General features: G+C 36.9%; 1 protein-coding gene across 1 annotated transcript; it reads left to right on the forward strand.

The window, feature by feature from the left end:
• Positions 1-1,519: 1,519 nt before the first annotated feature.
• LOC107190202 (sodium-dependent noradrenaline transporter) lies at positions 1,520-27,155 on the forward strand. Its single transcript, XM_015578973.1, has 11 exons — positions 1,520-1,682; positions 13,465-13,599; positions 16,622-16,940; positions 18,236-18,374; positions 18,830-18,964; positions 22,470-22,573; positions 23,122-23,359; positions 24,476-24,604; positions 25,620-25,820; positions 26,420-26,587; positions 26,932-27,155. The coding sequence occupies exons 1-11, from the start codon at positions 1,520-1,522 to the stop codon at positions 27,142-27,144; spliced, it is 1,944 nt and encodes a 647-aa protein (XP_015434459.1). The 3' UTR covers positions 27,145-27,155.
• The last annotated feature ends 572 nt before the right edge of the window (positions 27,156-27,727 follow it).

The following is a 27,727-nucleotide window of genomic DNA, read 5'->3' on the forward strand; positions in this document are numbered from 1 at the left end:
CAGATCTCGCCATCGTTGTTCGGCAATAACCGCCGAATATCAATTAATCGGGTCGATCTATAGACAAGCGTGGATCAGTGCGTGTGACAGAAAACCCCTCGGTCGAGAGTCAGAGTCCCCTCGAGGTCGGTACCGCGACCGCCTTTGAAATATACGCTGTTTGTCCGCGACCCGTCACAGGGGCACAATGAGCCTCGCTCGGAGCTTAAGCGTTGTCGCTTGAAGGGCTATCGATAACTTGTCGTCGCCAAATTACACACACGACCACGCCCCCCTCCCGCTCGCACGCGACTCCATCCCCTGCCACCTACCCGTGATTCAAACCCACGCCCCCCGCCCCTCTTCAATTTCATCGTGTCTTGTTCACGAAATAAATAATATAATCACCCGTGTCGCCCGGAGAATTAGTGATTTTTTTTAGGTAGCCTCGGTTAGGGAAAAACTCGCGGGGAAACGAGGACCCATTACGCTTGTCAACTTGATCCTGGATAACCCCCTGTCCGCTCAATGAATCTCGATCTGTTGCCGCGTTTCATATCGGAGATTCCTCGAGTGCTTTGCTTTCTGGACGCGATTAAAATCGTCGATCGACGATGATTAGTTGTGTAATATACCCTATCCTTTGGCGCTCTGTAATACATATTGTGATGGTAAAAAAAAAAGTTTTTTTTTATTTCAATACAAAGCATCGATGCTGGTTAAAAAATCTACGAGGAGTGTTTTGCTGAGTAACATGTTAGGTTCGAATAAATGTGTCGGTTAGTCCCGAATAAATTTCTAGGTTATACGTTAATAAAACTAGTATAAAAATATAATAAACTAATATAAAAAATAAAAACATAAGGTTTCATGCGTGATATATTATCCATTATTTAAAAGAAAATTTCAACAACATGAACAACGTTTGTTCACATCGTCTTGTTAACGAACGTACCGGACGTTAGTGATAAATAGACTTGCGGATCTTCATGCAAATACAGATTTTTCTGAACAATTTAGAGAAATTGAAATTAAACAGAAATTAAAGGTGTTCCATCAGGTTTCAAATAAATTACGAACGTTAATTTTTGCATTGTGTTTTATGCAACCATGCATCCCATAAATGCATAAAATCCGCAGTTTAGTGATCGATCGAGAAAGAACTGAAGCTTTATAATACGAATGAATTGACGATATAGACCCCTCTCGATTATCGTCTGGCTTGTTCTACACGATTATTGTCCAGGTGTTATTCCCTCCACTGGTGGGGAGAGGCCGTGGAATATATCAAGCGCATACTTTGTTGCCCCTCCGCTTCTGTTGCCGAGGCTCGGGATTCGGGCAAATAACGAATTTACGAGGGTCTGAAGCATTACTCTCTATACGATTATTATCCCGGCGCGAATCCTGGTTCGGGACGATAATCGAGAGGAAACTGTATCACTATAAGGAAGCATGATAATTAGGAGTTGGGAGGGATACTGTAGATTTATCGAACCAGTAGAGATTAATCGATCGATTTCTTGCAGGAAGACGCGCCATGTCGTCAAGGGTGGTGAAGAATCCTGCTAAGCTCGAGGTGTCTGTCGACGGCAGGGAGACCTGGTCCGGCAAAGTCGACTTCCTCTTATCTGTCATCGGATTTGCCGTAGATCTAGCCAATGTTTGGAGATTCCCTTACCTGTGCTACAAAAACGGCGGCGGTAAGTGAATTAAGTGATTTCGAGTAATATTGGCTTTTATTTGAATCGTAAATTGCAGAAAGGGGACACATGTCGAAATCTTATAATGTCCAGAAAACGAAAATTTTCAGGTGAAATCGCCTGCATGTGTACCGTTTTCACGGTGAACCGAAATTATTTACGTCCATAGCTCACTAGATAAATAGTACAAGTGATTCTTTTGCAGTAAACGGTATATTCAGCCCACGGACTTCTACCGAAACGTAAAATACCGGTATTTTTGGTTGTACCTTCGCGATATATAACCCTATATAAGCCCTACTCTTATAGAAATCGAAAAAATACCGGTATTTATTTCGGTTTTCGGTAATATATCGGTTTCGGTATAGCTTTGATGGCATAATACCGGTATCAAAATCATACCGGTTTAAGTCCCTGATTCCGCCTACAAAAGCGATAGGTACCTTGTCGAAAAGCGAATTCCTTAGAGAAATAAAGATATCCCCCTTTCTGCAGTTAGCGATTCATTTATCGTATCGTTTTCATTAGTGGAATATTCCAAAGAACAGATGCATCAGTGAACATAATGAAAAATGAAAATTGAAATAGAAATACAATTTTCTCAAGCAGTTCTATTAATTTATCTTATCCCTAGGTAGGGTAACGATCTCTAACATATCCCAAACACGTGTCAGAATTATTTTAAGAAAATTACAAAATAATAACCAGCTGTAAATTATGCAACATTGTCCATAGTTAATTTAATATAATATAATAAATCTGGCATTATTGTCAAAAAAAAAAACTATGAACGCACGTGAAAAATTAACAAAGAACTCGTGGAAGTGATTATAAGGTGATTTTAGTGGTATTAGATGAGTTATTTTAAAAAATTCGTTGCTAATCTTTTACGCGTCATTTTTATCACAATATTTTCTGACTTCGTCTTGCCGGCCCATCTCGTAACGTTGTCAAGCGTTATTTCGCCGCTGCAACGGGGGATGCATCAAGTAATGCACTCCTGCAGCCAAGTAATACCACGTTAACCGGTCGGCTAATTGGCATTTACCTCGTGGAAAATGACCCCGAGATTTAGATCTCACTTCGGGCTTCTTATCCACGAAAGCATCCGCAGGACTTGAAATTGGCTCAAATTAAAACGAAAGTGTAATTTAAGAGTCGCCTACCGTCCGGGAAGATTGCACCTTTGAGATAGATATCATTTGCAAACGAGTTATTATTACATTTCTTTTTTCGACCGGTCACTTTAATTAAGTTGCGTCATTTTTTTTTTACGTTGTCGCCGCCTCGCTACTTAATAATATACACAGAGATGTTTTTGAGAAACTATAGGAAGGACAAATTAATATATTTTTTAGTTTTGATATATCCGTGTATAATATTTGTATATACAGACTCTTCTCTATTATCGTCTGGTCTGTTTTACTCGATTATTGTCCAGCGAATACTTTGTTGCCCCTCTGCTTTTGTTTGCCGAAGCTCGAGGTTCGGGAAAAAAAAACGAATTTACGAGGATCTGAAGCATTTCTCCCTATATGATTATTGTCCTGGCGCGTACCCGAGTTTGGGACGATAATCGAGAGGAGTCTGTATAACGTTGAGATTGAATTCAATGTTTCCTTAATATTTTTGAAATCATTTTATTAAGTCGTTATTAGATTGCAGGTTTGGGTTAGAATGTGAACGTGGACAGTAGAATATAGTAAAACTTTTTATAAAGACTATTATAAATTTTGTTTTTCTTTGGACTTAAGGACCAATATGTGATATAACTATAATACAATAAACTAATTTCTCAAAATTTGAATTTGTATAAAGATCCGCAGCCCAATTATTAGCATTGACAAAGTCAATGAAACACATTGTATAGGAATTATTTGTCCAGCTGTATATATTTTGTATACTTTCGTATGTATTCTGCGATTTCTCCTTTGGTGATGCTTTTTATCACAATAAAAATTTTTTATTAAATCGAATATTTTCTATTTTTAATACATGTTTCAAGAACACAAAATATTTTTTAAAATATTAGTTTGATGCTTATTTCGCCAAACTAGTTGGGCATAAAATGTGTGCTTTAAAAAAAAAGACACCTCTGATGTGATCATGTGTGTGAAATTGTGAATCATGTATCTGAAACAATTAATACCAAAAAGATTTGTAATCAGTAGACTGCGGATGTTTATGCAAATATAGAGTTTTAGGGGTTAATTTACAGGAACTGAATTGAAACAAAGACCTGTTTAATTTTATTTACTATTCTATCAGGTTTCAAAAAGAATAAATACAGCTTTAAAATGTATCAAATTTCTTAAGTATAGTGAATTTAGAGAATCGTGTGTGCTATAAATGCATAAAATCCGCAGTCTAGTAATCAGCATGACTGTCAGAGATTTAAGGCTTTCACATCATTATACAGTTCTTACTGTTGAGGCTTCCGGGTGTAAGCCGTGTCCTTGTGGAATTGTTTTCCCAATGTTTCGCAAGGATTGCAGTTAGCTTCATCAGGGGGACGAAAGACACACTGATAATAGTGTGTACCTTATGGTGCTTCTCTAATATACTTGATGAGCTTGCTCATGTTCCGGTTCATTGCTTACCAATCAGAAGAAATTTTAATTGGTCAGCCGAACAATTAAAAAACTGGGAGGAGGGAGCTCCAGATTGGGTTCAAGTGGTGGCCTGTATCCCTGTCGATGTTATTAGGGTGTTTCAATATCTCCAACGTGTCCCGGTATTTTATATAAGTAGTACCTTGTATAAAGGGTGTCCCAAAGTAGCTTCGACCTCCGGAAATGAGGGGTCCCCTGAGTGATTTGAAACAACTTTTTCCTTAGCGAAAATGTTCTCCGAGGCTTTGTTAACGAGATATTAACGAAAAACTCCGACCAATCAGAGCGCGCATCTTTCGGCCGAGCTACCGCGGTATCGTGGGTTACGCGCTGCGATTGGTAGCTTACGATAACGCGGGAACTCAGTCGGAAGACGCACGCTCTGATTGGTCGGGGTTTTTCGTTAATATCTTGTTAACAAAGCCTCGGAGAACATTTTCGCTAAGGAAAAAGTTGTTTCAAATCACTCAGGGAACCCCTCATTTCCGGGAGTCGAAGCTATTTTAGGACATCCTATAGTTCGAGTCCACTGTATATATGTATATATGTATATATATATATATATGTATATTCGCGATTCAGATTTTCACGGTACAAATCGGGGTCTCGACCAATACCGCGTAAATCGACTTCCTTGAATAAACCCTCTAATAACGACACCTGGTAAGCATCTACCCAACGACTTGGAAGACTGCGCTCGTCGTCGGCGCGGCGATGCTATTAGCTGTTCTATCGAGTCCCCCCTTGTAGGAATACGATTAGGGCCGGCTATCAGCGATACGGGGGCTCCTCAAAAGCGGCTGCTAACTCAATTAAGAGTAGAGTAGGGCGCGCCATTAGTACCGGCAAGATCGGTCGCTAATTTCCAATTACCTTAATTAATTATAATTTCCCATTCGGGCCGGCCTTTGATCATGGACGCTCGCGACGCCTTTACCTGCCGCTGCATGCCACCCGTACGCGATCCATTATGTCGCGTCGTGTGATTTCGTCGAACGTTTGCGCGCTTCTTCCGTCGGGAGAATCGAAATTTCACGCGTTCCTCAGTATATCCTCGTAGGCCGGCTGAATCTTCTTACCAGGACGAAAGAATTAGAATTGGAATAACTGATACAAGGCTATATCTATTGACGCTAAAGCTGCGTCTACACTATACATATAACGAAACAGTATTATACAGAACACCTACGTTAGCAAATGGAAGAAGTCCTATGGAAATCTTTGCTAGTATTGATATTATGTACAGATCATTTTCACGAAACAAAGTGAAATTACTCGTTAATTATTAGGTTTACGGATAATAAAGGTCAGCACTTTTTTACTCAAAATTTAATGCTCTTCGATATTTTGGCATAAAGAATATAGCATTCTATTTAAAAAAACGAAGTTGACCTTAAAATCTCTCAAACACCTCGACTTTCAAAAAATATATATACATTACATAATGTATCCTTCCAAACCTTACAATTTTTCTATAAAAAATTTTTTCATACGATGTTTACTTTAGAAGTTATTCAAGGTGAACAAGTTGCATGGACCACCCTGTATAACATTGTTGTACCTACATGTTTTTGTGCCTAGTTAAAAAATTATAAACTTCTGGACAAGTCTGTAATAAGTTTGTATAACATTTCGCATCACATTATTAATAGTGACGTCTAACGTTGAGGATGTAATTCTGGTTTTTGTTCTCAGTTTTTATTTTTCTCATGAAAGGTTTCCATTTACAGAATACAAACACGATTCGCACGATTTCGATGCAAATGTCATAAATTACCGCATACCATTAATTACTTTTCATAACATTAAATAAGGACAATATTTAATTTTACATAAAATTGACTACTTAACAGTTTCTGTACTTCAGAATAGTATAGAAACTGATTTGTAATTAACATTAATTTACAGATGACTGTAAGTAAATAATCAACTTTGTATTCAATAAATGCTAATAGGGGAGTATTTAAAGTAGTCCACAAATAATTACCAAATGATCTAACAGTCTTAAGAGCGAGTTAATCTTATTTCTAATCTCGAATATACCACTGACATGGTCTGTACATTTTTATGTAATATGTCTGTGCATTTTTATGTAACATGTCCATGAGTCATGCACGTTTGATTCGATTCTCTATTTCTTACGCTTTATTCAATGGATTGTGACGACCAATCTTTAAACAATGCGTTTTCCTGTTACGTATTACATTAGCAGTTGTTTTTCTTCTTTCTGAAAAGAATCAATAAATACTGGCGTAAATACTAATGGGCTAAAATACCTGAAATATTCTTGGTATTATTACACTTCATTACCGTGTGTAAACTATAGAATATGGATAAAGATGACAGGATTTTCATGAAACTTGATAAAATCGTCTCAAATACTTCCAAATGAACATACGTAAATCGTTTTTTGGCGTAAATATTACTATTAGGCTAAAATACCCGACATATTCTTGGTATTGTTACACTTGAATACCGTGTATAAACTACAGGATATGGATAAAGATGACAGGTCTGAAGGAGGAAAGGCGATTCGCAGGGAATGCCAGCGTCCCTAGCTTTCTATTTTCCCCTATGCCACTTGTCAGATGTGTTGTCAGTTACCGTCAACGTATCTTTCGTATTAACCCTTTTTAACACTTATTCTTCACGCATTCAACTTCGACATCGATGTTTGTTGTTTGTGCTTTTACTCAGCAAAAGAGAAGATATTGTTTTACAAACGTTATTCGTTTGTTTTATTAATTTATTGACATATTGTTCGCGCCCGCAATGACTCCAACGTTGGAGATGCACCGAATGTAGAACGTACCAAATGGTTACACAAACTCGGACAGTAAATGAGGAAACTTGGTTCAACAAAAAACTAGTGGACTGTATTTAATATATAAACAACTTTGGACGCGTGAGTATTCAGGGGCTGTCCCTGCTCAAGAAACCAAGACTGACTTGTACGCACACAAGCACCAGTTTGGTTCTATCAGTCACACTGACTGTTCAAAATGAGATTAATGTTTCTCCCTTGGAGTACTGATTTGATTGAATCTGGTAAAACTTCGTAAGACTGAAGGCCTCCTCGGTGAAGCGCCTTGCCCCCCACTCTCACAGTCCGCCCTCAGCGCACTTCTTCGTGGGGGTGGAAATGTAAAATGCCCGCTAGGGTGGACGACAGTTTGGCAACCTTGGGGACTGTCCTCCAGGTACCGTATGCGAGGCTCCCTGCGAGCCGAAGGACGAACAACAGCATCCCGTTACCCTTCGGAAAGCCCTGGTTTATGACATGGACCGGTAACTAATTTGGCGCGTGGGTGACTAAAAACTGCTGGTAGTATAAAATAATGTCGTACCGTGCACATTTGGCGACCAAATGTGCAGGACAAAGTCTTTACAAATCTTCGCTCGCCTCGTCGATGCCATAAACCAATTCCTGGAACACCGTGTTCCAGAACACATATTTTTCTCCAAAGACAAGGATCGGAAAACTGCGGTTCGCGAGTCAAATACGGCTCTTTCGGTACTTACATATGGTTTTGAAATACAATTGAAAATGAAAATAAAACCAATGAGAGTAATTTTTGGTGTGATTTTTACTTCATTTAAAAAAGATATATTTAATATTGTAACTTGCTATAATATTACTTTAAATTTTTCTTATTCGTAAAAATATATTTATGGTTCTCGAATAATTTTTAAATTGTTTTGAAGTACAGATTTGGCTCTTTGTCTCAAAAGTTTGCCGATCCCTGTTCTAAGAAATGACGTTATTCTGTCATGTGTAGGTAAATTTAACTGAGACTCCGTGAATTTCATTTTAAATGAAATTGCTATTTAAATGGCAAGGACTTATGGGACAGCCCAATACATGACGCCCTGTATATGAAGTATCCACAATTTACAGAACTATTTTCACTTATTTTTAGATACTCCATTTGTTGTTTGTTTTATGTATAGGTAATTTCAGAGATCTATATATATTTAATGTTTCCTGAAATCTGACTAATATCTGACCATCGTAAAGTATCTATAATTTTATTTATTATTTACAATATTTCTGGATAAGAGCTTTGTACAATGGTTTTTCGAAATGGATTTTTCTACAAGAGATAATAGATAAGAAATCGGTAAATTAATCGACGGAACAGCTGGATTAAGAAATCCGTGGATCACGTACGATCAGTTCCACGTTTCAAGCACAAAGAGGTGTCTGAAATTCACCGGTATCTCACGCTCAAAGGACTAAAATTGAGCGGAAATGTTATTTAAAACCGGACATTTGCTCTCGACGTAGACGGGAAATATCTGTGCACGTTAGTTGTACAGATGGACCGGTATGAAATCCCAAAAAAAAATAAAAATTCTTTGACATTTTATTGGAATGTCAACAATATGCGCGTCCAAAATATTACATTAAGTTAAATAATAAATAGACTGCGGATTTACATTTAAACAGATCGCAACGGCGATGGTAAGAAAGTGTTAATGAGAAGCACACTAACAAAGTAATGGGTAATTTGACAGACAGAGAAGATACAAATCTCACAGTGATAGTCAATGCATTGCAAAAGTATACAATATTATGTACACAACGTTGCGACAGTAAGAATTTATATAAAATTGACAATTTATATACCTTATCTATAGCAATAATTAGTTCAATAATCAAACTTTTATGTATACATAAAATTTTTATCAACAATGAATTAGTAAATTTTTCTTCATAATAGTTGTTCATTATTCTTCATTTGAAGAATGCAAACATGATTCGAATAATTTATGTAGATTTGATAATTTAGTTCTAGTGATGTTCTAAATTATCGTATACTAGCAATAACTTTTTGTAACATTAAATAAGGGGTTAACGTCATCTCAGTTAATTTTCAAATTTACCAGAAAAACTTTTACATACGTATATTTGGAAGTAGGTATTTAAGACAATTTTACCGAATTTCATGAAAAACGGAGGGGTGGACCTTTTCGGACCTGTAGCCAGAAATAATTTCTAATTTCAAGTAATAATTAATTTAACGTTAGAATTTAAATTGATATATTGTGTACTGGTTTGAGCAAGTTTCCTTATTACATCGAATTTCTAAGAATTCCGTGGATGTAGAGGTATCTATATGTACGTAATTATCAAACCCTAGATGACGTTACTTGTTAGCATATTAATCGCAATATTATTCATGAGTATCCTGGTATGTATCGTTTTGGCTATTACTAAAGTGTACATAAACAGTAGTAAAATCAATGTATGTAGTTCATTTATAGGTACATTTACTGTAAACGAAGTCAATCAAATATAATAGATAAAGAAAGATTAATTATAATGTTTGGAAAATTTTAAAAAGTTCAATTTTGTATATACATTTACGCATACTAAGGTGGATATTTTTATTATTGTCTATTGCCATTACCAACAATTTCGAGATCGTTTCTTGTAAATTATAATACAGTGATCCCTCGACGAATGCGACACGATCAACAGCGTTATTCCCACAAATTTGCGTTTTTAACTTACTATTGTCAATACCAAAATTCGACCACGAACTTGTGCCAATGTGCAGAATTTTATAGAAATTTGTACATTCTAACATTAAACAAATGTTTATTTTTTCTGTTGACGATACTAATGAATTATCGAATAAGCAAAAGTCCTGGAGAACGTTCTTCAAGTTGTTCATTTAATATATTTTCTATAGTATGTCTGACAACACTAAATTCTTAAATTTCACACTTCTTTACTATATACTTTGAACGACTGCTAGTACAACAATAATTAATATTTTTAAATTGAACAGGCACAGTCTTCTTTGTCTCGAGATATTTAAAATATTGTATTTCGACATCTGCATCAGCCGGAGTTTTCTGACACCTAATTCGTAGATATATAGAAACACCTTAATTTTTCCATTAAAATAACAGACAGCAGTTAGTTAAAAAATCACTCCTATAACTGTTCGTTTCTACCACTGTCACTGTGTAGGTTGCATTAGCCTACATTTTACGCGCCAGTTTAATCTTACATGACCAGGGAAAATGATATATAATGACATCTTAACTGACGGCTCTAATGCTCCGAGCCAATTCGACAGTTTCTCTTTCGAGAATAGAATTCTCTAATGGATACAGAGAGCAATTTTGTAGACCGTAGTTTGCGATGGTCTGTCAGAGAAGTAACAGGATCGATAGCGTAGAAACGTCTAAGTTACAGTGATCCCTCGAAGTGTGCGACACGAGCAACGGCATTATTCCCATCACTGGGGGAGTCCCTCCTGTGGAACCAATCAAAACAGAGTAAACAGAAGCTAAGCAGAGGCTCTGCCTCGGGCAAAAAACAAATTTATGAGGGCCTGAAAACCTTTCCGCCATACCACGAGTGCTTCGAAGTCAGCGCCGTATCAAGAGGGGGTCTAGGGGGGGCTGTAGGATAAGAAAAGAAGATAACAAAATATACGACTTTCTTCATCGAAAGTTGTTTCACAAAAGGCTTTACTTCGAATTTTTCATTTGTGTCAATATCTTCCCGAAAAAATTGTCACTATAATATACTTAATATACTATAGTATACTAAATTGATCACTATAATATACTATAGTATACTAAATTGATCACTATAATATACTATAGTATACTAAATTGATCACTATAATATACTATAGTATACTAAATTGATCACTATAATATACTATAGTATACTAAATTGATCACTATAATATATTTCATGAATAATAAAATGAAAACAAATGCTCTGTTTTTCACAGGTAAATGAATAGAAAGACATTAAGGGACACCTATTAAATTTGTTCGTTACTGAGAAGAAAAAGTAATCAAGGTAACCGAGATGCATAAGAAGAAGAGAATATTCTTTCTTTAATGCGATTACGTCTCCGTGGCTACGAAGGAGAATTTAATGGGAAGCAAACAGGCAGCACGGTAGGAAGGAATGTACCTACCAGTACATGTCAGAGGATTCTCGTTTTAAATTGCGAATGGTGGATCCCCGATTTCGTACTGATTCAATCATTTAGAATTTAGACCATAGTTTCCCAACTATAGTCCCATTTTCAGTTTTTTATTGTTCAGCGCCCTCTTCGAGTAAAATATCTGTATTGTCAAAATTTTCCAATTGTAGTCGTGTGCGTAATTTTTGAATTTTGAAAAATTAGATTCAAAACAAAATAACTTCTGCCCCCCCCCCCGATCTCCTTGGCGAACCACGTTGAGAACCGCTGATATAGACTCACCTAGAAGAATAGGTTATGGAATTTATTCTGAAGGTGTATACAAAATTGATTTTCGTCGTATTTAAGACATCATTTCCAACAGCCATAATGATAAAATATTTATTACCACGTCTATAGTAACTCAAGAAATACCAAAAATAATTACATAAAATTCTACTAAAGTTGTTTCAACAATGCGAAATTGCGAAAATTAAGAATTCTTTTATTTTAATATATTTAACTTTAAATAACTTTCAAAAACGATGCCCCAGCGCGCTAAAACCTTTTTTTTTATGTAAAATTTTTTGGTATTCATACTCCCTCGGGTCGTTTGGCAAATTGGCTTCATCTGAATCGCCATTTTAACGCCACCTTGCCACATTTTCGAAAGTTCGCTATCGAATTACGCACCTAAAAGCATCTCGCTACAGCCGGTGCTCTAAATATCATGCAATTCAGTTATGCAGCTAACACGGTGATGCGAGTAGCTCGCATATCACTCCTTTTTTTTCAGGTGCTCTATGTACCATCGGCCTCTTGACACGCGGTCAGATGTCATCAAAGATGATAAGAATACGTTCATTTTTTGTTCATACATCAATCGAACACGCAGATAGGCGAATTTTCAGGAATTACAGAGCAGAGAACAATGAAAGAATAGGAAATCTTGAGAAACAGATGCAGCTATCATCTCTCCCGTGACCATCCCGTACAATGGTCCAGAATCAAAACTCAGCAGTTCAAATTGGTCAAACACAAATTTCTTTTACCTTTAAAAAAACTCACATTAACTTATCATTAACCATGGAAAGTTTGTTCCATGCTATTTTCTTCTTAGTCCTTTTTGTATTATCAAACTCAGTAAAAAAAAAAAAAAAAGAACAAAAATTCCCCAAAAATTTAGACTTTCATGAAGATATTGGGAAGACATTTAGATGGGACAGGGACAGAGGCAGTTGCCAGTCAATCGGTGGATTTAGCATGCGAATATTTTGAGAATATTATAATTGCAGTAAATCCTCGATGAGTGTTCGAAAGCACAGTTTTTTAATGAGATTTAGCACAGCGGTAGACCTTGGAATTCCGAAGCCAATAATACTTGTTTCAGCTGCATATGGCCAGTAGAGGAGCCCCCGAGCACTCATCGAGGATTTACTGTATTGGGTTGTTCGGAAAGTTCGTAGTGTTTCGATCGCACTGTTTTCGTTATCTTTTTACTAGACGAAGGAAGAATTGTTTGATTGGTGGACAAGTATTCTTTTCCAGGTGCGAATTGAATGCATTTGCTGTACAAGTTATTTGTCATCTTTTTGTCATGTGTGAGAAGTAATATGGCAATATGTATGGATAAGCACAAAATCCGTCTCCATTGTGTTCTATCCAACTTGTAAAATAAATAATTACGCTATTTCGACTGCAAAATTTCATAGCATCTACTCAATTAACTAGGCTTTGCCCCATCATATGTTTATTCCTTTGGATTATTAGAATATTTGGTATCAAAGAAAAACTTCGAAAACAAAATACATCCAAAAGCAGATCGATGAGTTCTCTTTAGCTAAAACAATCGAAGTTGTATACAACTGGTAAAATGAAATTAATTGAGAAATGGAAAGAAACTGTCGAAAACATCCGAGATAGTACATGACACCTTGAAGACAGCTTAAAGGCGCCTTAGACCTAAAATAGCTCAACTGAGGAACACCCCAGGCCTCTGGGGTAGGGGTCGTTACCGTCAGCCCCACTGACGAGTCTTGGTAAACTATTCCAAAGACGAAACGCCATGTTTTTGCATCGCCTACAATGGGTCTGTTTATATCATACAGATTGTAAGTTTACCCTTAAAAACGCTAGGAAATTCCCGAACAACATAATACTAATGAAGATTTCATTGAGAATTGAATTGTTCAGAGATGAAGTGTAATATAAATTGATTTATGTTCCCAGGAGCCTTTTTGGTTCCGTACTGCATCATGTTGGTTGTGGGCGGAATTCCTCTCTTCTACATGGAGCTTGCCCTAGGTCAGTTCAATAGAAAGGGAGCGATCACCTGCTGGGGTCGTATAGTACCGCTTTTAAAGGGTAAGTGGATATTAATTTTCATTTCGTACACCACTGTCTATTGATACTCGAAATTACACGAGAAAGTTATTATTCTAATATTTGTATATACATATACAGGGTGTCCCAAAATAGCTTCGACTCCCAGAAATGAGGGGTTCCTTGAACAATTTGAAACAACTTTTTCCTTAGCAAAAATTTTATCCGAGGCTTTGTTACCGAGATATTAACGAAAAATGCTGACCAATCAGAGCGCGCGTCTTTCGGCCGGTAGACTCGCGCTCTGATTGGTCAGAGTTTTTCGTTAATATCTCGTTAACAAAGCGTCTGATAATATTTTCGCTAAGGAAAAAGTTGTTTCAAATCCACCCAGGAATCCCTCATTTTCGGGAGTCGAAGCTATTTTGGAACGCCCTGTATATACATGTATAATAATATCTGATTCCATAATAGATTATGGAATATACAGTAGGGTGGTGCTTAAAACTCAACTTTTGAAATATTGTTTGGACACTCTGGACACTTTGTTCTTTATGCTGAGAAACGAGCTTAGTTAAAATTTGATTTTATTTCATACTATTTTAGAGGTTGTTTTTTAGAACACCATATACACACCACTATAGTTCTGAACTCACCAAATGACCATTGTACCAGTGAGCCCGTTAAATGTATTGGAATCTACTGGACGACTGAAGTTGTCCACGAAACTGAATGAAACTTTGGTTGAAATGATTGCTGTCAATCGAGATAATACTCCGTCATCGAGCGATTACTTTTCCCGTCCACTCTCGGCGAGATTTCTGGAAAAACGTGCACGAAGCACTTTGCCGTCACCTTTTACAATGACGAACGGAACATTAGGCACATCCAGTATACTTTCTTTTATTGCACACTACGGGTGCACCGCAACGGTGCTCTCTAATGCGTATAAATCCAGGGAAATCCGTTGGGGTAGACGACCCACTCTCGGAAAAGAAGCTCCATTTCCGTCGATTTCCTGCCCTCATCGCAGCGATTTCAGCCGAGGACCATCCTGATGATCGATGTAAGCGCGGGATTCCTCTTGACTCTTGTCTCTCCCGCGTCTTTATCCTTTTGATCCACATCGATGAACAACGTAATTGATTCGTCGTCCGCGGCGACCCTCCCTGCGGGATAATGGAATACTTATTCTCTTCTGGCTTCGAGGATTGGATATAAGACACGTCCCGGGAGGTTTTTAATCCTTTCGAGATGAATGTCCTATGTATAGAATGAAATCCTTTCGCTTTATGCATTAAATAACTACAGTCCCTGGCGACAAAAATTGGGGCTACCCATAATTTTCGAAATTTTCTACGGTAATCGTAGAATTAAAAGGCCAGAACGTAATTTAATAATGATTTTTATTAACCCTTTTGCTAAACATTTTCGTCAGTGTGCATTTTTCAGAATTGATATGGAAATCGTCAAAACACTAAAAATCTTACTAGATTAAACTCATATCATTTATTTTTTGTAAGAGCCTATTTAGATTTTAGAGCGCCTGTGGGCGCCAACCGTGTATAGTGACCAATGTGAAGTGAGCGCTTATAGGCGCTAACCGTTTGTAGTGACCAATGTCAAGTGAGCGTTAATAGGCGCTAACCGTTTATAGTCAGCAATGTGAAGTGAGCGCTTATAGGCGCCAACATTATTGAAAGGGTTAACTACTAAAGTATGTACATATACATATATTACATACATACATATTGTTATGACGTTTGAAGCCACGAAGCTGGCTCCGCGTTATAACTGAAGATGCCTCTGACTTCGAGAATCGACTTGTGGATCGGTTGCGCTTTCGCTGACAACCGCCAGTATTTAAAAAGAGAGTCTCTAATATGACATGAGAGAGAACAGACGTACCATAATTAAGTTGTACATATTTACATATAATTAACGTCGTACAGCTGTACAGTTGTAAATAAACGTTGTGTTGTGTTGTGTTCTATAATAAAACTATTATGTCGTGTGGCGGAACGCCACGGTGTAACAATATTAATAATTTATGTATTATTGTATGCAATGTTTTATTTTTATTTTTTACTTTTGCTAGGTAACTCTCTCGGCATGAATCCCATTGAAAACGTCTAGAGTATACTTGAAACCCTTGTATGTGCATCAGCTGTCGCCACGATAGATGATTAAAAAAACATTTTTTTGGACATTTGGCAAAATCATTCGAAAATAATGGATACCATAAAATAATGCATAAGGTGTATGCCGGAAAAGGTGCATGCTTTAATAAAAGCAACGGGGGGAAACACAAATTATTATTATGTATGTATGTAATATACAGGGTGTCCCAAAATATGTTGTAACTTGTAGATTTTTGTTGCACTAGTTTTGTACAATTTTACAAGTTACCAGTTAAATCACTAATATTATCAGTACATTGTATAAGTGTTGAATCCGCAATTAATGAGATTGTACAAACTGTACAAATTCAATTGTAGAATTTTTACAAGTCTTGGAACGTTGATAATTTTATTTACAGGTTAATGTTTCTGACTATTGATTAGTGAATCTGTATTGATTCTGTTAATTTTAAATAGTTTAATAACGATTGATAACTGCTCTTTGCCATTCTTTATTGATAAATTGTCCAAATTATACGTACAACTTTAGTTTGCGTTGATCTTCACGTTTACCGATTTTTAATAAAAGAAAATACACTTGGCTGTATTAATCACTAATGCGCTTTTATAAAGACGCACATAATCTAAAAACGCGAAATAAGACACTCAGTTGGCTTGTGATTGATAAAATTTGCTTGTAATTAGAACTCTCCTTGTTTTATTAAGCAATTTCTTACTACTGTGGGACAGAATCTATCAGGACTAGTGACTTGTAGTTCGTGATTTGTAAAATTTCACCGATTATTATTAGTCCAATTGTACAACAGGGCTCTGATCTGTCGAAGCAGATGGCTTAGATTACTCGAGTGCCCCGATGATTAAACGACTGTGAATATTTTGGTTGCTAACACTAGAATTAATACGAGAGTGTATTTTTCAATTAGGAATCGGATACGCCGTGGCCCTAATTGCATTCTACGTCGACTTCTACTACAATGTGATCATTGCTTGGGCGCTGAGGTACTTCTTCGCCTCGTTCTCCAGCCTTCTACCTTGGACCACCTGCGACAATCCGTGGAACACACCGCATTGTCGCGCATTCGACGCGAACGTTTCTTACACATTCGACGGTTTGTCTATGGTCGATACACTGGATCCACGAGACTCCAGTAATTCGACCATGATTGAAGATTACTTGGACAGATCCTCTAATCTAGGGTACAACAATACATGGTACACCAGTGCTGCACAAGAATACTTTAAGTAAGTGTGCATTTCTAGCATTCTTTGAGTTTTGTACTCAGTATTCCTAGTTCATAAAATGTTATTATTCGTAAGATGAGACTAGGTCGTGGGTAATCAAACTATTCAAACGTGTTTAAACCAAGGGCTTGAAAACTCTCATCAGATCGATTTAGGTTCTGGGAACAATTACGAAGAACCTTTATTTTGAACAACTGTTTTGAAGGACCTAAATTTCAGACTGTATAAGTTTCAGTTGCGATTCCTATATCAGCTCCCATGTCAGTTCTATAACTGTTATTTTTTAGGTTCTATATATAGGGTGTCCAAAATAGCTCCGACTCCCGGAAATTAGGGTTCCTGGGATGGTTTGAAACAACTTTTTCCTTACCGAAAATGTTATCCGAGGCTCTGTTAACGAGATATTAACAAAAAAACCCCGACCAATCAGAGCGCGAGTCTGCCGGCCGAGCTCCCGCGGTAGCGTTGGGAACGCGCTGCGATTGGTAGCCAAAGTTATTTTGGGACACCCTGTATGTAAATTCCGAGACGGTTATAAGAACACTGAACGAAATTTGTCAGTAATTATTATTGAAGAATTGCCTCAGAAGTTGAAATTGCATCATTTATTAATTATTATTGATAAAGACTTACTCATTCTCATCGAATGATTAATATTGCATACGTAGTATCTTAGAATATCATATACAGAATGCATGTTTACCGGCGTAATAGTCGACATTCTAATTATTAGTAATTTCTAACTCAGACAGGAATATTTAAAGCAACGAATTTGATTTCTCATGATAATAATCTAGGTTTATATATATTACATTCCAAAGAAAAAATTCTTAACATGTTTTTTTGAATATTTAAGGTCACAAGTCTTTTGAAAGTGCACTTTTTAATGCACTGTAATACAAATGATAAGTACCATCTACCGTAAATAATAAAAATTTACTAAACAATGATTACATAACAATGAACAACAAGTAAACGTATTTAACATAAGTAACAAATATTAAGATTAATATAAAAGGACATCGGATAATACATTAATTTTAATTAATAAATTGTTATAGATCAACCATAGAAATTATTTATGCATAAAATTAACAGTAATTTTTAAAATAATTCGAATTTTCTTTGTACCTATAGTTTCGCAAGTGTAAACCGTAACAATTAATAACGTTTATTCCGATGCGTAAAAAGACATTAGAAGATTATTACAAAGTTTCGAGGAAGACGGCAAATGTTAACATATAATAATGAGAAGCAATATTTTTTTAAAGTTAATTGAAAAATTCTGTTTAAAGCCGGGCTATCCTAGAACTTCACGAGAGTGAAGGATTGCACGATCTTGGAGCAATTAAATGGGACATTGCGTTGTGCTTGCTGGTGGTCTACGTTATTTGTTACTTCTCGTTGTGGAAGGGTATTTCCACTTCCGGAAAGGTGAGCTTCAGAATTACCAATTATTATTATTATCGAAATAAATTAAGTTTAAATAATTATTTAAAAAATTAGTTGAATATTTAATTTATTAATAAAAGCACTGTACTTTAGTAATTTATACATATGTAAAGTATACGGTACAAATGTTTCTATACAATTCTATTTCAACAATTTTATTCTCTAGTTTTCTACTTTCTTAAATTATCCCTTTCAATTTTTTCCTTTCCTAGTGACTTCATTTCCGCTAGTTCTAACTTCTTAAATTCTTTCCTAATTTGCTCAAGTAATGCATCTTTTGCTTTACTCTGAGAAATAAAATGGTTTGAATATTCGTTTCATATTTTCTTGTTTTATAGTCATTGTTAAATTTTGCAACTGAAAATACAGATGTAAGACTTACGCGAGATTTTAATCATTATTGTGGAATTGAAAGAAAAACAATTTGTTTGTCACAGGTAGTTTGGTTCACGGCTCTGTTTCCGTATGCTGTTCTACTAATTCTGCTTATACGAGGCGTCACGCTGCCAGGAAGCCAGGAAGGGATACGCTACTATTTAAATCCTAACTTTTCCGCTATCACTAAAGCAGAGGTAATATAAAACATTATTTACTGTATTAGCTGTGTAACGAGTAATCTGCTGTATCCTTAATAATGCAGCAATATTGTTTAAATTCGAACGATACCGTTATTTTTTATTATTTTATTTCCTTCGTCGGGGCATTTTAGACATTTTCAATACCGGCTCCTTATAATTTCAATTTCGTTAACAAAAGGGAATAATAGACAAAAGACTCGAACATTTGGTCTGCAGTTCGCCATAAACAATACAGACATAAACCCTACCGTTGGGAGACTCGAAATTTCGTCGCGGTCAAGTCGCACCGTGACACGTGCGCGATATTTTTCTAGCGTCCACTACGCCCCGAAGGAAAGGTTTTCCACCTCCACGTCACTTGGGAAAACCCAGGAATTTGCCTTCCCCTTCAGAGCATAACCAATAAGAATGCGAATTTTGGTAACGCCTTCGGCGAACTTTGAAGAAGCGCGACGTCACACGAAACTCATTCATTCGTATTCGATCCCTCGCAAAGATTCGTACTCGTATCTCGTATCGACAATTACGCACTCTTATCGACAAGAGTTATTCGGACTCGAACATTCATTCGAAAACACTCATTCGACAAGCCACGCATTCTTTGATCATTCGACAAGTGACGATCACAATACTCACGAATCATCAGCTCCACCGGTCGAGGCAATTATCCTGTTTATTCTCACTTAGAGAATATTGAAACAGTTGCCTAATATTAATTTGGCGGGCAACAGTCGCAACTGTACGCGTACCACGACAGTCGAGCCTGGAGTTTACAACTCCAGGCGGATTCGAAACAGAATCCGCGCGGACGGATGCGGCAGTATCTTCCCGCTCTTGTATTTAATATAAGGTCAGTGTCCCTATTTTTAGTCATTTAAGAGTTCTGCTATCGCAGAAATTGATTTTTATTATATATTTACGCAACAATCAACAAAAAAGCTTTTCAGGTATAAAATTTAAACCTCCCTTTATAATTAAATTTAAATAAAAGTATTTTTAAAACATTTTAACTTAATAATAGTACATTTAATATTTTAATAATTAAATAGTTAATTTAACTTAATAATAGTACATTTAATATTTTAATAATTAAATAGTTAATTTAACTTAATATTAGTTAATTTGATACTTTATCCCAACTCTACTTGTAGACTTTCATACATATTCGATCCAAAAAAGGTACTTTCAGTCGCCATATTATTGGATCCGCCATTCTGTATTTACAGTTCGTAATATCAGATTCGGAATCAGAGACCCCGAAAACCTCTAAAAAACTGCGGATTTTGATGAAAGAAGACATTTTCTACAGTAATTTATAAAGTCAAAAGCAATGGTAAGAATTTCATTCTTTTCGTATCTTATTGGATTCAGAATAAAGTAGAAAAATCGTTGGATCTGATGAAAGTTTTCTCTTTTATTGTATTTCACAGACTCCTATAAGCTATAAATGCATAAAATCCGCAGTCTACCTATAACGTTCATTGTTTGAAAAAGATTAGTTTACTTTATTAATATTGCCTAGTGTTTCGGGTCTCCGCTGTGCAGAGGATCTGTTTAGGCTCCAAGAAAAAAATTGGAGTTTGCCTCCCCCTCTTCCTTCCCAGAATTACAAATTTTTTTTGTAATATTTAATATAGCAGTATAATTTGAAACACGACCAACAGCCTTTATCAACAAAACGCATACATTTTCAACGATTTATGACTTTAAAAACAGAAAAAGGCCTACATACGGCCTTTTTCGCTGTGGCAGTCGATGTGTTAATATTTTTGCCCTCCCCCCCTGGCTACTTCAATGCACGCATTCAAAAGCCCTATCATAAATTCTCCAACGGTCAAATAAGCGACAGGCCATCCGCCTGCGACTCCACTTAAAACACGTTGGCGCTAACAAGCCTACCTAACGACAAGGAGTCTTTTCCTTGGATTCGGTGTATCTATCAACGCCCCATAGTCCCAAGATCTATCAACGTCCATAATCCCACCGCAGTCCGCTTGATCTCCGTGACAATACGCGCAGTCGAATCGAAAGCAGGGTATTAAACGTGACGCTAAGAAACTCCCCTGTCCCCTTAAAACCCTCTAACAATAAGTGGAAAACGTTCACGTTCCTGGTCACCCGTGCATTTGGACTCGGAGAATAGTTTTCTTACTGGATGATCGCGGGCATATGAAGTGGCCACTTATCGTGGCGCTACGTGAAAGAATAAAAAAAAAAGCGCCGGCTAGGAAGCTAATGCAGCGGCATAAGAGGGTCGAGAAAAATCGGGCCAGCGGCGCGAGAAATATTGGCGAAGGGGGGGATGGGAGGGGAGCAGAGAAACGTGCCGGGTTTATCCGACGACGCTGAGAATGGAAACTCTGTGTACCTGTCATAATGACCATTAGAGTTCGGTCAGTCACAGGCCTGGAGAGCCAGCACGTCCGACCCTACCGAGATCGTAAGTGGAATGCATTTCTCTCCGGCGTGGTAGCCGACGCGCCCTTTGGATCGCTAAAATGGATTTTATACAGCGACCGAAGAAATTTGTTGATTCCTGGAATCCGAGGGATTACGGGAAATCATCCTGCACGCGTCTTCTACCCTAGTAAAGAAGGATTCCGACTTTTCCTTTCAACTGGACCACGCGTTCATGGTTCTTCTTCATCTTTAAGGGGGTTGATCTGTCCAGAGACCCGTAAAATATACACTCTGTCCTGAAAGTTTCCGAACTGAAGTTCTAACAACAGTTGGGTGTAATTACGAAAAGGTCTGCACACCACTTCGTCCAAATCGTCCTAAATACCACCTAAGTGACGTATGTCTGGAGGGTTTTTTGACGCGAGGAAAAATCAACTGACGCAACAGTGAGAGCTGAAATAATAAATAGAGGATGCCTCAGCTAAGTAGGATCACCTAAATATCTGTCCTATTTAGAGTGACTGTATCGAATATGAGACGGGCCTAATATAAGAGCCTATAGAGTACTTCCACAAAGAAGAGCTGCAATACTGCAGCAATGCTTGAAATTATTAAAACAATTGACAACGTCGTCCGTATAAGTTTGTTTTTTTTCGTCGCTAGTTTCTACAGTCATTTATATAAAAGCTTTATATGACACTAGAGGTAGCTTCGAGTCTTCATATTAACATCTTCCGAGACGATGTTCCTAATCTGAGACCCACGCCGTCCCCAATACAGAGATCCCTCGATGAGTGCGACACGAGCAAACGAGTCCCCCTGTGGAACCAATCAAAACATAGTAAACAGAAGCTAAGCAGAGGCTCTTTTTCGGGCAAAAACAAATTCATGAGGGGCTGAAACCCTTTCCACCTTGCCATGACTGCTCCGAAGCGGACGTCGCACTCATCGAGACATTACTGTATGTGTAGGTGAAATAGTAAAAATTAAAATGCGATATTTACTGTCTACAAATATTACCGTTTTACTTTTGAAAATGGCAAACTCGATTTTAATTATGGACAGATAAGATATTCCATACCTTAATCTCTGTTTATAGGTATGGGTGGATGCCGCAACGCAGGTGTTCTTCTCTCTTGGGCCGGGCTTCGGGGTGCTGCTGGCTTATGCGAGCTACAATAAATATCACAACAATGTTTACAAGTGAGGAACAAACGTAAAGTTAAAGAATATTTAATGAAACGTGCTATGTATATGAAAATTTTTAGCGTTTGCCTCGTGAAGCAATCGAAAATAGTAACTCAACGATGAGTAACAAACTCGACCATAAAATCAAAAGTTTTCCGTTGAGAAACAGTGATTGGAATCTCTATATGTATACACACCCAATTCTGTTTTTACACGAACTTTTTGTACACGATTTTCATTTAACATGAATTAGAAAAAGAAATTTCATTTCCTTCTTACACGATCTGTTTTGATTTGACACGATCTTTGGATCAGGATTTTCTGTCCGATTTGACACTTCTTTTGAGACGAATCGAATATTTCTCACTTTTTCATTTTTTGTTTGCAAAAGAAAGATTTTAAAGTATTTTTACAATTTTGTATTTAAAATTTTTTTAAGTAATTAGCTTTCTAAACTTTGACTATTATTTTTTTACTATCAAACGGAAGCAACCCTGCAGATTAAAAAAAAATTTTTTGCACCGACTGTGTTTTGAAATTTTGCATGTTACTCATGCTTCCAGGGATGCTTTGTTAACCAGCCTAATTAACAGTGCAACATCGTTTGTCGCCGGATTCGTGATCTTCTCTGTGCTCGGTTACATGGCTCGCGCGAGCGGAAAATCGATTCAGGACGTAGCGACTGAAGGACCCGGTCTAGTGTTTATCGTCTACCCGGCTGCTATCGCAACTATGCCTGGATCTATGTTTTGGGCACTTATCTTCTTCATGATGCTGCTTACTTTAGGACTGGACAGCTCGGTATGTGCTTTACTATATAGGGTGTCCCAAAATAGCTTCGATTCCCGGAAATGAATGGTTCCAGGGATGATTTGAAACAACTTTTTCCTTAGCAAAAATTTTATCCGAGTCTTTGTTAACGAGATATTAACGAAAAACCCCGACCCATCAGAGCGCACGTCTTTCGGCCGAGCTCCCACGGTCACGTTGGCTACCAATCGCAGCGCGTAGCCCACGATACCGCGGGAACTCGGCCGAAAGACGCGCGATTAGTCAGAGTTTTTCGTTAATATCTCGTCAATAAAGCCTCGGATAACATTTTCGCTAAGGAAAAAGTTGTTTCAAATCACTCCAGGAATCCCTCATTTCCAGGAGTCAAAGCTATTTTGAGACACCATGTATACGAACATTTACGAACATTATGTAAAAATGTAACATAAGATCCTTGTGATATGTAGGAAAAAGAACAGAAAAAATGTTGTTCCGAAATTTTGAATAAAATATAACGACACAATAGCCGCATGGTCGTATTTCCCGCTGAGTCATTTCGCGGTGTAATTTTTCACGTCCACACCGCTGCAAAATTCAACAATGTACACACTGACATGGGTTTATAATGCAGTACATTAACAGGACTGGTTGTTGTTTCCACAAAGCCATGGCAACCACATTCTATTTCAATATTTGAATTTGTTCGTCTAAAAAAAATTACTGTTCTGTTATTAATTTAAAGTAAGACAAAAAACAAATCTATTTGTGAATTAACTTGATATATTGCAGGTTCACTACTTGAAACAGCAAACAATGTCCTTATCAGTTTCCATATAACATTGTAATATTTCTTCTATGAATATGCCAGTCTATATTTTCATTTTTAATTTAATGCATTTTCCTGAGAACAAATCACTTTGAATACCTACTGAATTTTATTGTTCAAGAGCAACTCAATAATAATTATTCTCATTAAAATGACATTAATTATTCCAAAGCCCTTGAATTTCAGAGATTACGTCAGTTGTTTAAAACTTGTATTATTTGAAGGCTGTTGCTCCCGAAAGGGTAGAATAAAATGTTTCAATTGTGTTAATCACTCATTATTATGTACGTGTTGTTAATCATGTGCATTTATTTTTATAGTTCGGAGGTTCTGAAGCGATAATAACTGCTCTCAGCGACGAGTTTCCAATTATCGGGAACAATCGTGAGATTTTCGTCGCTTGCCTTTTCACGCTTTACTTCCTCGTCGGATTAGCTTCGTGCTCACAGGTAGACCGATTTAATATTATGTAATATTTGTTTAATTGTAGTCACGTGTCTTAATTACAATCACAGATCACAGGATGCCCCATATTCAGTGCGATATAAGCTTTTATTTCCGCATTATATCGATATGATTCGGCAATGTTGAAATTTTAACGTTTTACATAATTTTTTATTAAAATCACTGGCCGAGTACTTCTCTCATAATACCAATACAATAAACTCTAATATAATGTTTTTTATATTCTGAAAATGATTAAAAACTTATCTAAATTATGTGTTAATGTAATTATATTTTTAAAAATTTATTTAAAACACTTAATTTTAAAAGATAGCTTAACTGAGAGTACACCGTAAAAAAATTACCATCAAATACGGTATCTTTGGTACATTTAGACTGATCATTTGGGTGTACAGTGGACTCGTGATATATTGCCGCTTAATGTATGGTTAAAAACATTCACGATACTCTGGTATCATCGAATTCCGGACAATATAGTAATTAAATAATCCGATCAACTTTCGTCTGAAACATTTTTCCGATATGTATCAGTTTTGGAGATACTTTCGTGGATTAAAATGGGACATCCCCTATTACAGCTGCTGTGCCAATTAACAAAACGTACTACTCCTGGATATTAGTTTGTAAAAACAAAACTAAATATTAGTATTGTGTTGAAAACTGGAGTTCTTTACCGAATTGTTTCGCTATTTCCATTTGATTGACACAGCAGTGTAACTTACAGTACCGATCCCCTAACTGTTCCGAACAATGTGCAGTAAATTCTCGATGAGTATTCAAAGGCTGATCTGCGTTTAACATTAAATATTTCATAAAATAATGGCCATATTCGGCTGAAACAAGTATCATTGGCCTCAGAATCCCAAGCTCTATCACTGTGCTGAACCTCATTAAAAACGAACATTCATCGAGAATTTACTGTAGTTAGATCGTTACTTGTCAGTCAGCTTTAGTATGATGTGCAAATGAATTTCTAAACTTATTTTCACGTTTGCACAGGGCGGTTTTTACTTCTTCCACCTGTTGGATCGTTACGCAGCCGGATACTCGATGTTGTTTGCAGTTTTAGCCGAAGCGATAGCCATTAGCTGGATCTATGGAACGGATCGATTCTGCGCGGATATTAAAGACATGATCGGGTTTTCGCCAGGGATTTACTGGAGGGTCTGCTGGAAGTTTGTCGCTCCAATATTTCTTATGGTATGCTTAACAATTAATTTACAATAATATTAATCCAAAATAGTAAATACTATTAATTCATAGTAATAAAAAATTGCATAATTTTAGTTTTGGAAATTTTGCTTACAATTAGATTCAAGGAATAAAAGAAGCGAAAATTGTAAGGGTTAATTTCACCCTAATGTAAATTATAATTGCTTATTCTGACTTTAACATTAATTAAATATGTAACATGTGTTACACAATAAATAGACTATGGAAAGGTCTGTGCAGATGCAGATTTTTACGAAATAATTTATAGAAACTTAACTCAAACAGAAACATTGTTAACAATGTTGTCAAGTCCAAATAATATAAAAATTTCATTACAGTTTAATAAAGCCTTAGTTGCACTGATTTTGTAGGCATCGTGTATGGTATAAATATTTTTAGATATTTTAGATATTGATTTATTATAGTTACTTTTGTGAATACTTATAAGCACTGTGTGTATTCACCAAATTTTCTAACCGTTAATAATTGTTGAAGCAATATTTCATCGATCTAAATAAAAATTGAGTATAAAAAAAAAACAGCAAAGCCGTTTTGTCTACGTATAATAATTCACGTAATTTTCGCAGTTTATTATCGTTTATGGCTTAATGGGCTACGAACCATTGACTTACGAGGATTACGAGTATCCAGTCTGGGCAAACGTATTAGGCTGGTTAATTGCGAGTTCCTCAATTGCCATGATACCTGGCGTTGCAATTTACAAGATCATCGTCACTCCGGGCACCTTCATGCAGGTAATTACCTAGGTCTTAGGGTAATATCGTTTATTATTTTTTTTTAATCAGTACTTTATTTAAACATATTCAAACGTTAATACATACATTTTTATTAAATTGTAGTGTATTATATACAATATCTATTCCCTGAAGACATATGACGCCTAATGACGCCTTGAAGACCGTTTAAAGACGCCTTAGGCCTAAAATAGCCGTAAAATAGGCGTCTTCAAGGCGTCATGTGCTATCTGTGGTGTTTATAGCAAATCTTACATCAAACTTGTAGCCATAACTTTATAACAGGCATTGGAGAAAATTTGGCTTTGCAAGTTTGGACAACTGGGTTGTTTCTTAAATTACAGAGATTGAGGGTGCTCACAACACCCTGGAGGGACACCCAGCAAAGGAATGTGGATTTATCCGCGGTGGTGAACGGCGCTGTTCGTCGTAGCTTCATCGGGGACCAGGACTTGAATCTCACCGACGAGCAAAGCGAGTTAACCAAGGAACAAACGGAGGTGATGATCCAGTCCGGGGAGGGTATCAACGGAGATCCACCCCCGGAGCCAGTCTAGGACAGTGCGGTTGTGATTTTGCACGGTGCCCGGTTCCAAGTATACCTCTGCTAAGAAATTTCATCGTTGAGGTTTCAAACGTTTACGTTGCCACTGAACCACACGGACCTCGAACGCACTCACTTGAATCCATAGGACGCGATACCTTCGACGATTCTTTGCTCCCTGTACGGCGAGGGGACAGGACCTCTGCGCAGTGGATTGGGACGGTCTCAATGACGGAGGAGATCGTTCTTTAACCCTTTAACGGTGTTTTCGACAAGTATACGAGTCATGGGGAAATTACCATTTTTTGGGTGACGCATATACTCGTCATGAAGAAGGGTAATAGCGAGTTTACTCGTCATGAAGAAGGGTAATGACGAGTATACTCGTCATGAATAAATGACCATTTTTTTGGTAGCGACGAATATACCCGTGATGAGGAAATGATCATTTTTTGAGTAACTACTAGTATATTTGTCATGAGGGGCTGACCATTTTTTGGGCAATGCCGAGTATACTTCTCATGTGAAAAAATGGAATACCTTCTGCTATAAAAACCGAAATTTTAGTAAAAATTACGAAATATATTTCTTTTATT

Source organism: Dufourea novaeangliae, unplaced genomic scaffold (assembly GCF_001272555.1).
Source record: "Dufourea novaeangliae isolate 0120121106 unplaced genomic scaffold, ASM127255v1 scaffold11, whole genome shotgun sequence".
Taxonomy (NCBI): Eukaryota; Metazoa; Arthropoda; class Insecta; order Hymenoptera; family Halictidae; genus Dufourea; species Dufourea novaeangliae.